The sequence below is a fragment of the Phodopus roborovskii genome, unplaced genomic scaffold (assembly GCF_943737965.1).
Source record: "Phodopus roborovskii unplaced genomic scaffold, PHOROB, whole genome shotgun sequence".
Taxonomy (NCBI): Eukaryota; Metazoa; Chordata; class Mammalia; order Rodentia; family Cricetidae; genus Phodopus; species Phodopus roborovskii.
The window spans coordinates 9372338-9386116 of record NW_026125281.1 but is presented as its reverse complement, the minus strand read 5'-3'; the positions used below and the strand labels follow the sequence as shown (position 1 = coordinate 9386116).

The 13779-nt window shown below is 44.9% G+C and overlaps 2 protein-coding genes across 8 annotated transcripts in view; one reads left to right on the top strand and one right to left on the bottom strand.

The window, feature by feature from the left end:
- Positions 1 to 13779, bottom strand: part of Ncoa2 (nuclear receptor coactivator 2) — a 215075-nt gene that overhangs the window by 73335 nt on the left and 127961 nt on the right. For all 7 annotated transcript variants that reach the window (XM_051196935.1, XM_051196983.1, XM_051196975.1 and 4 more), the window contains exons 3-4: positions 4408 to 4512; positions 777 to 949 (exon numbers count right to left, since the gene is read on the bottom strand). In XM_051196935.1, coding sequence (XP_051052892.1) covers positions 777 to 949; positions 4408 to 4493 — 259 coding nt within the window. In that variant the 5' untranslated portion in view covers positions 4494 to 4512. The remainder of the gene's footprint in view (positions 1 to 776; positions 950 to 4407; positions 4513 to 13779) is intronic.
- Positions 2505 to 2932, top strand: LOC127231460 (cytochrome c, somatic-like). Its single transcript, XM_051197020.1, has one exon. The coding sequence runs from the start codon at positions 2529 to 2531 to the stop codon at positions 2841 to 2843; it is 315 nt and encodes a 104-aa protein (XP_051052977.1). The 5' UTR covers positions 2505 to 2528; the 3' UTR covers positions 2844 to 2932.

Here is a 13779-nt window from a genome sequence, read left to right as displayed (position 1 = left end):
CACTATTTTCTTGCAATTGGTTTTTTCAACTATTATATAAAAGGCAGTTTCAAAAGATATAAATCTCAGGAAGATGCATCAAAAGCATTTCCAGAGGTGACCATCTCTGGCCCTGAAGGAAGGCAGCGTGCCGACATCTCAGAGCATGCGCCAGCCCTGGGCACCGAGGCACTTTTCAAGCATGCCTCAGATTTATTTTTGGCACTACAAAGTCAAATATGCTGTTAAAAATATTATTTTCTTAATTTGTTTTCTGTGGGCAAAAATATCAAAAGAAAAGGATAAACTGATCTCAGAGAAAAAGCAAACCACAGGAAGAAAGCTGTCATGTGACATGTTTGCCTTCACAAAGGAATCTTTAGTGGTGATTAGAGGCTTTCAAGCCTCCAGCAGCCAGGCTGTGAAATTCGAACCCAGAAGCATGGGCCAGTGGAGGCCCTTACTTCATCAAATATGCTGGCTAGTGCAAACAGGAGGCACGTTCCTGCTTCCTTCTGGCCCCTCGCTTGCAATTATGCCAATCACTTGCTGTTCAAGCTGAGAAAACTCTAGGTGTGTGTGTGGGGGGGGGCAGGGCTGAGTTCACCAGACCAAAAGTTCCATCACCGGCTCAACTCTGTCTCTTTGGTCTTCAGGGAATGGCTGAATTATATAAAGCCTATTTATAAACCCCTGCAAGTGATACTTGCCTTCATCTTGTAATGTGACATCATCCCATCAATAATTCAGGGGCTCACACATGGAGGAGCAGCGGTCACCTGGCCCGGCCCGCTTACCTTGCTCTTTGATCTGGCGAATCTGCTTCACAGTTTCTTTTAAGATTGCACATTTGTCAGGTTTGAAGTTGAAGTTGTCGATATCATTAAAATTTGCAAAAATCAGCTCTGCGAGTTCTTCTATGTACTTATTTTCCTGCTCACGATTACGTTTCTCGGTGCTCCTTTTGGGGCTAAGAAGGAATGTGGCATTATTATTTATTTGAAAAAAAAAAAAAAAAAAAAAAAAAAACCACTGTTGCCAGAATGTTAAACTACTTTTCACATGAACATAGGCAACAAAAGCTGCCTATTAACTAAAGCAGTTAAGGCCAAGGACGTAATTTGTCCTGAAGTGCTGTGTGTTTCTAATGGTTCACATTTCTGCCACCTCTTTTTGTTCTGTGTGGGGTTAGTTCAAAGACTGCTTCAGCTCCCAGCCTCACCATAACAAGGTCAGGCTCATCTGCCATTGCTGGGCCAGAACAGCACTTCACAGCAGAGGTCCCTGAACTCACTGCTGGACGGAGGAAAGGGCTTGGAAAAGGTAAGGGGGCTTGTGTTAATAGAAATTCAAATTCTCCTGATGACAAGATTAAAAAGGGGGAAATTAAAGTTAACCTAATTATCGTTGTCAAAGGTAATAAAAACAAATCTTCATAATTCTTAGATTCCTTTAGAATGCTTGGGATCCAATCAGGTAATATAACAAGTCCCAATTCAGCTTGGCGCACAGTACAAGTGACCCAGGGCTCCAGGTTAACTGTCCAGACCAAGTGACCGGCAGAATGCAAACAAATGATCAGAGCTCAATTGAACTTTAATCGATGGAGAAAAATATCAAAATTGGCAAAAATCTTCTCATTTGTCTGACAAGGTAACAGAACTCCAAGGTGCCTCTTGAAAAACAACACAATTACTTGTTCAAGTGCAATGGAGAAGTTCATTAAACAGTACCAAAGGGAGAAACTTCAGGTCTTTAGTTTTCTGTATTTAGCAACTTTCTGTATTTTTAGGTGTAGTTATTTGTATATATTAATTTAAAAATTTGTGAATTCAGGACTCATGTTAGAATCTACATATCAGCTTTACTTTCCTATATAAAGCCATGTTTACACAATTCTCCCTTTATAGTGGTTAGCTATGATTTTCCCGAGATTAGGCAGTGAATTCCTGCAGGGCAGGGCAGAGGGCCTGGGCTTTCTGGGCCTCATTTCTGCATGTGTCCCTTCCCCGGTTTGCTAAGCCGGCACAGGAAGGAGGCTGAAGGAAAGGCTAGCCAGAGTCCAGTTCCCAGGCTGGCTCCTCCCCTCGTCTCCTTTCTCTCCTAGACTGGGAAATAAATGACAGAGGCGAGACAGGGAACTGAGTTATAAAGACCCTCGAGAGAGCACAGGGAAGGGCCTCCCTCATTGTTGGCTTTAAGGGCCAGGTGTGGAGAGGGGTCCTGCGGTGTGGGCAGGGGAGTTAGACGGCCTCTCTAACCTCACGTGATAAGCATGGCAGCAACAGCCTCCACCATGGCTTTTTCAACTTCTTTCCACTTCTCTTGGTCACTTCCTAGCTCACGTTCCCTCTGTTTCCTGTCAACTCTCTCTCTCTCTCTCTCTCTCTCTCTCTCTCTCTCTCTCTCTCTCTCTCTCTCTCTCTCTGGTCACACACTCTATAGAAGCACTGTTTGTATTTAACTTTAAAAGTCATTTACAAGAGAGCGGGACGCCCGTCTTCGGGTCGCAGCCGTTTTGGTGCTGATCAGCTGGGATCAAATTAAAAATGGGTGATGTTGAGAAAGGCAAGAAGATTTTTGTTCAGAAGTGTGCCCAATGCCACACTGTGGAAAAGGGAGGCAAGCATAAGACTGGACCAAATCTCCATGGTCTGTTTGGGAGGAAGACAGGTCAGGCTGCTGGATTCTCATACACAGATGCCAACAAGAACAAAGGCATCACCTGGGGAGAGGACACCCTGATGGAGTACTTGGAGAATCCCAAAAAGTACATCCCTGGAACAAAAATGATCTTCGCTGGAATTAAGAAGGGAGAGAGGGCGGACCTAATAGCTTATCTTAAAAAGGCTACTAATGAGTAACCCCACTGCCTTATTTATTACAGACAAATGTCTCATGGCTTTTAATGTGTACTATAACTTAATTCATACACCAAAATTCAGATCATGAATGGCTAATAATGTTTTTGTTGGTCAGTCCTGATTTAAGTAAAACTGACTTGTAGTAAAAAAAAAAAAAAAAAAAAAAGTCATGTACAGGATTTAAAATATCAAAAGTGTGAAACATGTCTTTCTTTGTGGTGGATTCACTGAGAAACGCTCTCCCTTCCACGGGCTCAGGCACTGAATACCCTCACCATTCATGGACATTACGCGGGACAGCTCGCTGGAGGAAGTGTGTCACTTCTAGTCTGTTCTCTCTGTTCCATGTTCTCAGCCTCCTGCTCTAATCCTAAGAGGGTGCAATGATCACTATTTCCTGGCTACCCCACAACACAAACGCAGATGCTTCCTCCTCTTCCAATTCACCCCTTCTCAATACAAGGGGCATTTCTTAAACTTTGTCTCTCACATCTTTTGGGATAGCATCTAACTACGGATGTAGCCTTGGCTGGCCTCCAACTCCCATGTAGACCAGCTTGGCTTTGAATTCCTCCTGACTCAGACTTTGGGGTACACCACCACACTGCCTCTGCGCCCCAACATTTTAGGAGGCTTCTAAAAATACTAAACCTCGTTGTTTATCACAGTTGCACTGTGGGCACAAATGGGCAAGCTTATTCCTACAGCAATCTGCACATACAGAGGACATCATGAGGAAATTGGTGGCACCAGAACCGCCATTCAAAAGGACATGGATTTGCAACTGTGAGACTGCCAGATATAGTCTACATGGAAGGTTTGCCTAGTGATGGCACCGCCATACACAGCAAGAGGCACAGCTTGTTTAAACACTGTTTGCTTTATCCATTGAAGAACCACAATCATTTTCTACTCAAAAACAACTGGATTTAACATTTCATGTCATTAAAAAAAAAAATAAGACAAATAGGAACTCAGAATTGAACTAACAGCAAATCTTTTCATTTCAGAATTGACTTGTTATAACATTCTGAGACCTAATGGTAAAGAAAAATATGGAAAACCCAAAGATTGTAACAACAAACTGATTATAATAAGAGTAAAATACGTGAACAAGTATATGGGGGAATTTCCTTTCCTTTCAAAAAAAGAATAGAATCAGGATGGAGAGATGGCTCAGAGGTTAAGAGCACTGGCTGCTATTTCAGAGGTCCTGAGTTCAATTCCCAGCAACCACATGGTTGCTCACAGCCACCTGTAGTGGGATCTGATGCCCTCTTCTGGCATAAAGTCATACATGCAGATAAAGCACTCATCCATAAAATAAATCCTAAAAACAAAGCAAAACAACCCCCCCAAAACAAAACAAAACAAAAAAAATAGAATCTGCAAATAGTCCACATGTTCAACATTTAAGCTACTACATATATAAAATTTTCATTGTGAAAGAGAATAGCCAAGCACAACATTTAAATTGAGTGTACAAGTCAATGTTAAAATAATGAAGCAGCATGCGCAATGCTTTACTGGACAACATGGTTCGTTCTGCAAACAACAGTCCAACCTGGGTCCAAGCTGGTCAGTGCATTCCTTGCGTTTTCTTGTCTCTGCCCTGGACGGGTCAGAGGTGTTTTCTCCCATTCCACTCATCTTGAACACATATCAGCAACTAAAACAGAAAACAGGTGACAAAGGGAATGAAGAGATCAATCACTTAAGGAACTTTGACTTCAAACCGAAACTTGACAACAGTTATTAACATATTGTTTTGGCATATGTGCATATATAATTAAAAAGTAGCTTTCTCCCCATCCTTTTGCAAACCTTGCTTCAAGGCTAAGCAGACGGAAAGATAAACACATAAGAAACAAGCCCTCCTACTTCACTGAGCCCAGGCTCTTTAGGCAGAGACTCTACAGCACCATGAGCTGGGCTGTTCTCGGCCAGCTTGGGTCAGCTACAGCCTCTGGTTTCGAGGGGCTTCCGCGCCATGGAGATGACAGGTGTTGTAAGGGGTCCCTCCCAGCCTCTGTTTGGGGTTGGCCGATGTGGAGTGTGCTACAGTAGCTCACCCGTGACAGACCGCCTGGACAAGTGGGAGGGGGGAGGGCCGTGACACGATCAAGGGTTCCAAATGTAGTTAGCCTGACCCCTTGTAGTGGCCGGCCCTCTTCCAAGGCCTCTGAAGCAGTGCCTTTCAGATGGAGGTTCTTCCTGCCTCCCTCGAGGCTCAAGGCTTGGCTCTACCTTCCAGCCCCTCCCTCTTCCGCTCTGGGCAGTTCACCTCCCTCGTATGCCCCTCAAGGTGGCTTCCTCTCTCACATTCTGCTAGGTTGACTTCCCTTCCCTCAGCGAGTCTAGCTGCTATCACCAAAGGTCTATAGGATGACCGTGGGAGGGTCCTGCGGGCTAGCTTCCCTTTGGTGAGAAAATGAAAAGGACACACAAGAAGTGTCCTCACACTGGTCACCATTGGAGCCAAGTGTGACTTAGGTAGGCAAGGACAGTTCTCAAAAAGACAAAGAGCCCGTGGCAAGTTTAGGGGCTCAGCCCCAGGAGCTCAGAAGTCAGCGTCGGCGTCTTTCCGAGAAACCCAGTGCAGCTTTCTCTCTCACCCTGAATGACCGCGGCGCTCCTTTAATGTTGGTAGCGCCATTTCCTCCTCTCTAGACTAGGAAAAGACAGTGAGAAGGCGAGGAACGGCAGAAAGACGCCACCAAGAACGAGGGAAACGGCAAGGGGAGTTAGGGGAGTCAGTGGAGCAGGCCTGAGCATCAGGGCAGCCTACCAGTCCAACTGCCTGCGGTGTCCTTGCGCGCAAAGCCGGACCTCAGCCCCAGGGGCCCTACAGTCTCCTCCGACCACTGATCTGATCCAAGTGGGCAGTTGGGCCAAACGTGTGCTCTCTTTCTCTCTGAGAGTCATGTGTTTTACAGAACCAATTACTTTTAGGGAATCACAAAGGAGAGATGCTGCATCAGCAAGAGGGAGGTGGCCCCAATGGCACATTGCTTCAGGAGGTCACGTGGACAGCACAATCTGAGAACTGATGCCCCGGCTTCCTGCAGGCGGGAGCAATGTAACCAAGTCTCAAGGTCCAGTTCTGCGCTTACATTTTTTCTTCACTGGATAATAAGCACCGTATTTAGTTAAAATACACTTAGCACATACGTTATGTACTGAAGCCATTTACAGGGCCAAAGACTGGGAAACCTGCATTGCCAAGCAGCCATGGGCTAACATTTAGGCCCAAGCTTCGCCACGTGGTTAGCCATGTGACCTGAAGACTCGCTACTGGTACAGTCATGATGCTCTGCAGGATGCAGTCGCCACTGGCATCCACAGCACTGGTTGCAAGTCCAAGAGGAAGGGGGCAAGGCCTGGGACTTCCAGGGCAGGAGACCCTTACTCTTCACTAGAGCGCCACTGCTGAGGCAGTCACTCCTCTACTTAGTTAGCGCCACAGCCCTGCCTGTCTGTCACCTGTGAGCAGAGGCCTGTGGGAGACGGAGCAAGATCTGAAGCTCAGGGGCTTCCGTGCATGGGTGCAATCGCTCTTTCACTAAACAAAGTCTGCCTTCCTGTCAGTGCAGATGGGCGTGGTGGTGCTAAACACAGAGAGTGACGCTCGACAGTAACAAGGCGAAAGGAGATGAACTCATAGGCAACACTCCACATACAAACAGCCCTTACTGCGCCGTGACGTGCTCCTGCACTGAGGTCCAAGCCACGTGTCCAGGCTGGGATGAAGATAGAATGGATATTTTCAACAGAGGGTTGGAGACCCAGGCCACTACAGGAGGCACAACAATCTTACTACATTCATTTTGGCTAACTCTTTCTGAACGGTAACCAAGAGTCCACTAATGACCATGCAGGCAAAAAAAAAAAAAAAAAAAAGCTTTCCATCTAGTAATCTTCCAAAAAATGATCCAGGGAATTCCCCCTAGAATCGGCTGTCAATAAGTCATCCAAATACATGTATGATTAATCATAAAATACAACTTCCACTACCCAGCAAAAACAAACTCTCCCCCACAACAAACAAGAACCCCACATATGGTAGATACAGGTGATATTTTAGTGAAGATAAAACTTACATAACTACCATCATGCGTGTTGACTCACACCACCAGAAAGGTCAGAGACCTCAACTGTGAGAATAAGTAAGTGCTTATTAGTCACAGAGTGTCCATGCAGGATTGAACACTGGCTTCAGTGTCAGCCGCCTTCAATTCACACCCAGTAACAGCTGACACACATATTTCCACAACAGGACTTGAGGAGCCGAGCGGATCAAGAGTGTGTGCATTCTGGCCCAAGAACAGTAAAACTCACAGAGTATACCGCTGTATCTCATTCGTATATTCTCCAGATTAACTTTCAAAACACTGTATTTGTACCATTAAAACATCATCTGTTTTCTCCTGAATTTACTTACATGCCAAGTTTCCCTTTTCATTATAGGATGGCTCCTTAAATACATTTCCTCAACATGCAAAAGTTTCTACTTTGAGTCTGGATCATAAATCGTTTTCAGGTAATTTTCCTAGGTTACATCTCTCAAGTACACAAACCCATCAACATTTATATCACACAGTGAGAGTCCATCTAGCTGGGACAAGCCACAGAGGTCCGTTCAAATCGTGGCCACTCATTGGGTGTAAATAAGAAGGCAGGGCTAAGGACCCCTACCAGAGGAGGGGGGGTGGATAGTTTCAGGCTGGAGCCGGAAGGGAGGAGGGCAAGGGGGAGTGACAGGCAGCCGAGTAATGGCTGCTGTCCAGGAGTACATAGGTTTGTGATAGGCTCTTTAGTGGGTTAGACAAATGAGCAGGCCTCAATACTAAGGCTCTATGGATCTCTCGGTCAGGGGACGCTTGCTCAGTCATTTTCCATGTCCCTTGTGAGGTTTGTCTGACCCAAGTGCCAAGATTGCAGCTGTAGAATGTGGCAGGGCCAGGGAGTTCAGTTTTCCTCACCACTCAAGACACTGGGCAGGGCAGAAATGCCATCGGCAGATGACATAGATAAACATCGCTGACTTCAGGCTTACAGCAGAGTACCTAAAGCAAAATAACTTCCAATATAAAAGTAGGAGGTGGAAAAGACTCAAGGCACAGTTGACAGGTGGGTAAGCAAGCAGGCCCTGCACGTTTCTGTTTTCAACATTCCTATGAAATTAAGGCCCTTGCGTATGTCACTCGGAGACTGTTCAGTGTAAGTCACAGGCGTATGTCACTCGGAGACTGTTCAGTGTAAGTCACAGAAACCTATCATGGCACAAGTGAAACCTGAGGTGGCTGAGGATAATTACAGTGAGCTAGAGAAAACCGGTTTCTACCGGATGATAGGCGTTGTGAAGGACAAGCCTGGAGAAGAAGTTGCTATGTGTCCATTCTTGTTATCTATCAATAGCCACACAACAACAGTGCTTTCAGTGTAACACAAGGCCCTTCCTCCCAGCCCTTGATATCAGCCAGAACACACTTGATAGAAGAAGGGGGGAAAAATAAATAAAGAGCCACAAAATTCACAGCAAGCTTCATTTTCTCCAAGTAGCAATATTCTGGGAGGGTTGAACAAAGCCCACAGTCAAGTTCTGAGCAAATGACAACAAGCAATATAAAATGTCAAATCTCAATTCAATTAAAGAATGTTCTCTTTTTTTTCATGGAACTCATCCATCCAACTTAGAAGGTAGCAAAGCTGCTGCTTGCAAAGCCGCCTCACAGCAATGGAGCTACTGAATCACCCAGAACCCATGCAAGAGATAATGTGCACGCTCTCTCTTATCGGCACAGGCCATCTTCCAAACAAGGCCTGTGAAACTGTCAGATTTATTATATGCTGAACAAATTCAGTTAAGGGATAAGTAAGGATAATATCCTTGCTTAAATCCACACAGAATAAAGTGAGCAAGCACCAGGACTCTTCCTAGCTCTAAAAAAATAATAATAATAATAATAATAATCTTATGAGTTGGACCCTTGTTAAGTCCCTGACTTTTGAGATGGAATTCACAAGGAATTTTTCCTGGGACAGAGATGATACACACAGAGAAAGCCCAAACAGCTCCCTTTTTGTCATCTTCTGCAAGAGGAGAGCCAGCTGATGGGAGGCTAGCAAGGCTTCCTTGGCCTACAAGATCTTTCCAATCTGGTTTTTTTTTTTTTTTTTTGAGACAAGAGTTTTACTGTGTAGTCAAGGCTGTCCTCGAACTCACTTTGCAGACCAGGCTGTCCTTAAACTCAGAGATCTGCCTGCCTTCTGCCTCTGGAGTTCTGGGATCAAAGGCGTGCACCCAACCACACCCAACAGGTTTTTCCAATCTTTCTGGTCTCACTTAAAAAGATCCATGAAGCTGTTTTGTAATAGTAGTTGCACTAACTTTTAATGTTGGGATCAGGGGTGCTATGCTAGAACTTGGTTTTCTGAGACAGGGTGGTCTTCTGCAGCTCACAGGAGACTTGAACTCTCAGTCCTCCAGCCTGTCTCCCCAGTGCCGGAACCAGCTTCCTGAAGACTAAGGAGAGCTCAGGCACTAGAAGACGTATAAATGAGCATGTCTCCATCCCATTGTATGGAAACTCACTGTGCTTCCCAGTCATGTGAAAACAGTTGATTCTCAATTCCCAACAGCTCCTCCCCAGGCTGTACCACCCTGTTCTGGGGAGGAGGATCCCTGTATCATACAAACTCGGAATTCTTGGGCCTTCTCTGATACATCTAAGGAAACACAGTATCTAATACTTGATTGAATGAACAAAACATACTTTTTGGCTGCGGATCCTGGGAAGGAAAGGCAGAGGAGAGAATGGGCAAGCATTTTGGGACTACCTCCTTCCAAGTGGTGGTCACTGGTCAAAATTAACCCAGGCAAACCCTTCCGATGAGATGCCAAGTTTGCCAATAGTTAAATAAACATTCGTTCAATGTAGTAAGTAATTTTTGATTCATACAAACAAAGCAGCATGACAAACGTAAGTTAAACTGAAACAGAACTGGCGTGTGCTCAACATAGGGTGACAACCACACAGAAAAGCCCCACTTACCCCCACCTGGCGCATTGGGAAAGAACATCACACACTACTTCAAGTCATTTTAGCTAGGAAAATGGTGTAACATTCTCCTGCAAGGGGTATTCCTTCTTTTATTGGAACACAGGAATACTTTTAACCTTATCTCATACAGCATATGGTACTTCTCAGATTTCATATGAAATCTTAACTTGGCTAGGATGTCACAGTTTACATACATGTTCACACTCACACAATCGCACACCAATGCATGCAACGACAACTGTTAGCTTGCAAAGGTTTGGAGGAGTTGCTTCTAATGAATGCAGGATGAAAGGCAGTTTCTTTGGGAATGAAGTCTCAGTGTAACGTGGCTGCTTTTGCCTTTATAAGTAACACGGCAAGTCAGGTACACACCAGCCTCACTAGAAAATGACTAACAGCACAGATTTTTCAGGACCAAAGAAAACACCACAAATGTTTAAGCTAAAAACTCCTCCTCCTCAATATGCTTTGCTCTTAGATTTACTTTTGTATAATGGCCTTAAAGTGGTCTATTAGATAGTAACTAGAAGACATATTGTACTTGCTGACTGAAAGCCAATAATACTCATGAATTTTTTAGTGAAAGACACTTCATGATGCTATTGGGAAGATGGTAATAAACACATTAGGCTGCAAACGGGTGGCGGCTCTTTAACTTACACCATGATCAACAAATGGACGGCTCGACTCACGTTCACTGGCGACAAATATTCCAGTGTGACACTTCATTGTCTACGACTTTCTTAAAGGGGAGGGGCTGGGGTGTGAGTGGAGGACATGTAGTGCGATGTCAGTGACAGTTTCTGTTTCCTGCCTCCAAAAAGGCCATACCTCCTAATAGTGCCGTTCCTTTGGGGACCATTTTCTTTCAAACCACCACAACCCCACTTTAACCAATTGATGTCTTCCTGAGATGGAGGTATACACCTGAGTAACTAACTTCTATGGCCTGCTTTCAAATAAAGTCACTAAATGACAGGCTGGACTGAAACTCACATGAGACTCCAGTAATTGTTTGGCCCCCTTTATATTTTCTCCTGTGTAAGCTCCTATGAAAACGGATGAAGACACCGAGGCACAGAAGGGCCCCTGTAGCCTCAGCACAGTACCGCAGACGGGTAGAGTTCAAAGTTACTCTGGTCAGCTGTGGTGACAGTAACAAAGCTTTAAGTCCAGCACTGGGGAGGCAGAGGGAGGAGGAGAACTCTGAAGGTTTCCAAACCCTGTCTCAGGCAGACAAACAAACAAAAGTGATTCCCATAGGCTCTCCATTCTCATCCAAGTATCTGTCCTGTTCGGGACATAATGATTTCACTGAAAAGAGAAATTTATGAACTTGAATAAGTTACAGAAATTATTGTTTTAACCTAACTTCATAATTTGGTGGGACCGTTCTTTCCTCGCTGTAAAAAGCACACACATTTTAGGGTTCCAGTCAGTGTACACATAAAACTCCAGCACCGTTTGTTGCAGGCAGGGGCAGCCAGAGCTGGCGTGAGAACAGACTAGAGTCCATCTCATCCATCCCAGCCGCTGGGCAGAAGACAAGGCAGGCACTGCCGTTATCCCTGAATTTAGCATGAAGTTACCAAAACAGGAAGGTCGCTAGGCATTCTCCACCGCACACCGCGATGGCTCAGGTTCGCGCTCAACAGAAAACGCTGCCCCTGGACAATCAGCAACATTAACAGGCTGATTAAGATGTCAGGTATCAAGGATAATTAGAGAGAATGATACACGCCACATTAACCATTTCACTCTGAACATGTAAGCTGAGTACCCATCTCTACTCCTGTATCAGCTTGGGCAAACCAAGCCAATAGTGAAGAGGCTATGATTTCCAAGTTTTGTTCATGGAAAAACACGAGGGTTTTTTTTCTTTCTTTCTTTTTTTATTTTATACCATGGTCTTACTGTGTAACCCTGGCCTTGACTGAGATCTGTCTGCCTCTGCCTCCTGAGTCCTGCTATTAAAGGTGTGTGAGACCCAGCCTCGAACTCTGTTTCCTCTGCTTCAAGCCCCACAGCACTGACTTCAGGCATATCTTTACACCCAGCCAACTGAGCCCTTACAAGCACTCCTTACCTATTTGCTTAAAAGAAAGTCATTTCCCAGTCTATTATAGATGGCTTACACATCTTAGCAGGGAATTTTGTCCACATGACTTGTTATCTTAGGCTTAATAGAAACAAATACATAATCAGGAATACAACATTTACGATAATTCTACTATTACAACAACAAATACAACTGGCATAAACTGGCTGGGAAACAAGAATCTAGCTTTTGGTAGGCCCGTGACATCATTACTTCGAGCAGAAGAGAGGGGTATCCCCGTGTTGCCACCAATTCAGAGGGTAGCTGGGATTCAGAGCAGGGATACAGGTCATGGGGGCATCTGCTCCATTAGTCCAACAGACGTGCAGGCATCCAGAGTTTATACAAGGCTGCCCCACAGTAGCACTGAAATGTTTGCGTGGTCCTAGGGATGAGAGAAGGGTCAAAACAGGAGTCCACGACAGTCACTGTGGTGGGAAGGCGAGGAGGAGACAGCAAGGCAGATAAAGTAGGGAGTAGGGGCGGGGCCGGGCATTCAGGTAGCCCTGATGGACAGCACCCAAGTGTTCCAGCACAACACCGAACTCTGTAGCACACTTACTGCACAACTGTTAAATCTTGCATTCTGCTGTGGCTCAGAGCACACCCCAGGTGGTCGTCCTGCTTTGGAATCCCTAAATGCCAAGTCTTAGTCACCTGGGAAGCTACTTAATTAGCCTCTTTGTTTATGATAATAATGACATTCTTTGCTTGGTCAGGATATGAAATGGAAGAGGTCTGACACTCTGGGAGAGTTTCCTTAATAAATATAAAATATTTGAATTTAATAGCAAGCAAATATTTATGAAGTTGTCTAAGGTGTTAGTAAACATAGTCGGAGAAGAAAATTAACTTATAGGAAAAAATGAGAAAAGTTATTCCAATATTAGCAATCAAATCTTGATGGAACTATATGGATGTAATTTAATTTTTATATTTTAAAGTTTGTTCTCTTATATTTTTGGTTGCGAGCCTAACCTTGAAGGGCTGAGCCGTCTCTCCAGCCCTACAGTTTATTCTCAGTACTACATGTTTAAGATTTTTAATGAAGGAAGGCCCAGCGAGATGGCTTGACGAGATGGCTGTTCATCATGCAGGCCCGTGGGCCTCAGTTTGACTCCCAGACCCCATGAGAGAGTGGAAGGTTGTGGTGGTTGGTTTATTATCACCTGCCACAAATTAGCCATCTGGGCGGTGGTGGCGCGTGATGGTCCTCTGACCTCCACGTCCGTCCTGGGGCACTCATGTCTGTCTCTCTCTGAGAGTTGCCTTGGCAGTCTCTTCACACCATCAGGGTCTAGGCCACTGTCTGGCACCCCCTCCCCCAGACACAGTCGTGCTGGCCCACGCTACCGCCTCCCGCCTCCCGCCGCCGCTCTTTCCTCCTCCCCATCAAAACTAAACTCATTCGTCTCTAACTCTTCTCCCTGGTTTTTACCTCCCATCAAAAAAGAAAAGAACTCAAGCATGCTGTAAATATAAACTTAAACCCAAACGAACTCCAAAGATGCTAAAACGACAAACTGATGGGCTAAGTAAGAGTAGTCCGGAATTAAGAAGATGAAAACAAACTCATCCTGTTCTCTGCGCTGCTCACAGCTTTTTGATCACTAAAAGATATTTTTGCACCAAGAGATTAAGTGAAAGCCACACCTATGAATAATAATTTATAAGGCTGCTGCAACTTATTTGGCCACACCGGCAAGTACCAAGCATGTTGCCTGACCCACAGAAACAGCTAGAACTGTTGTACTTCTTTCGCCTGGTACCAAAG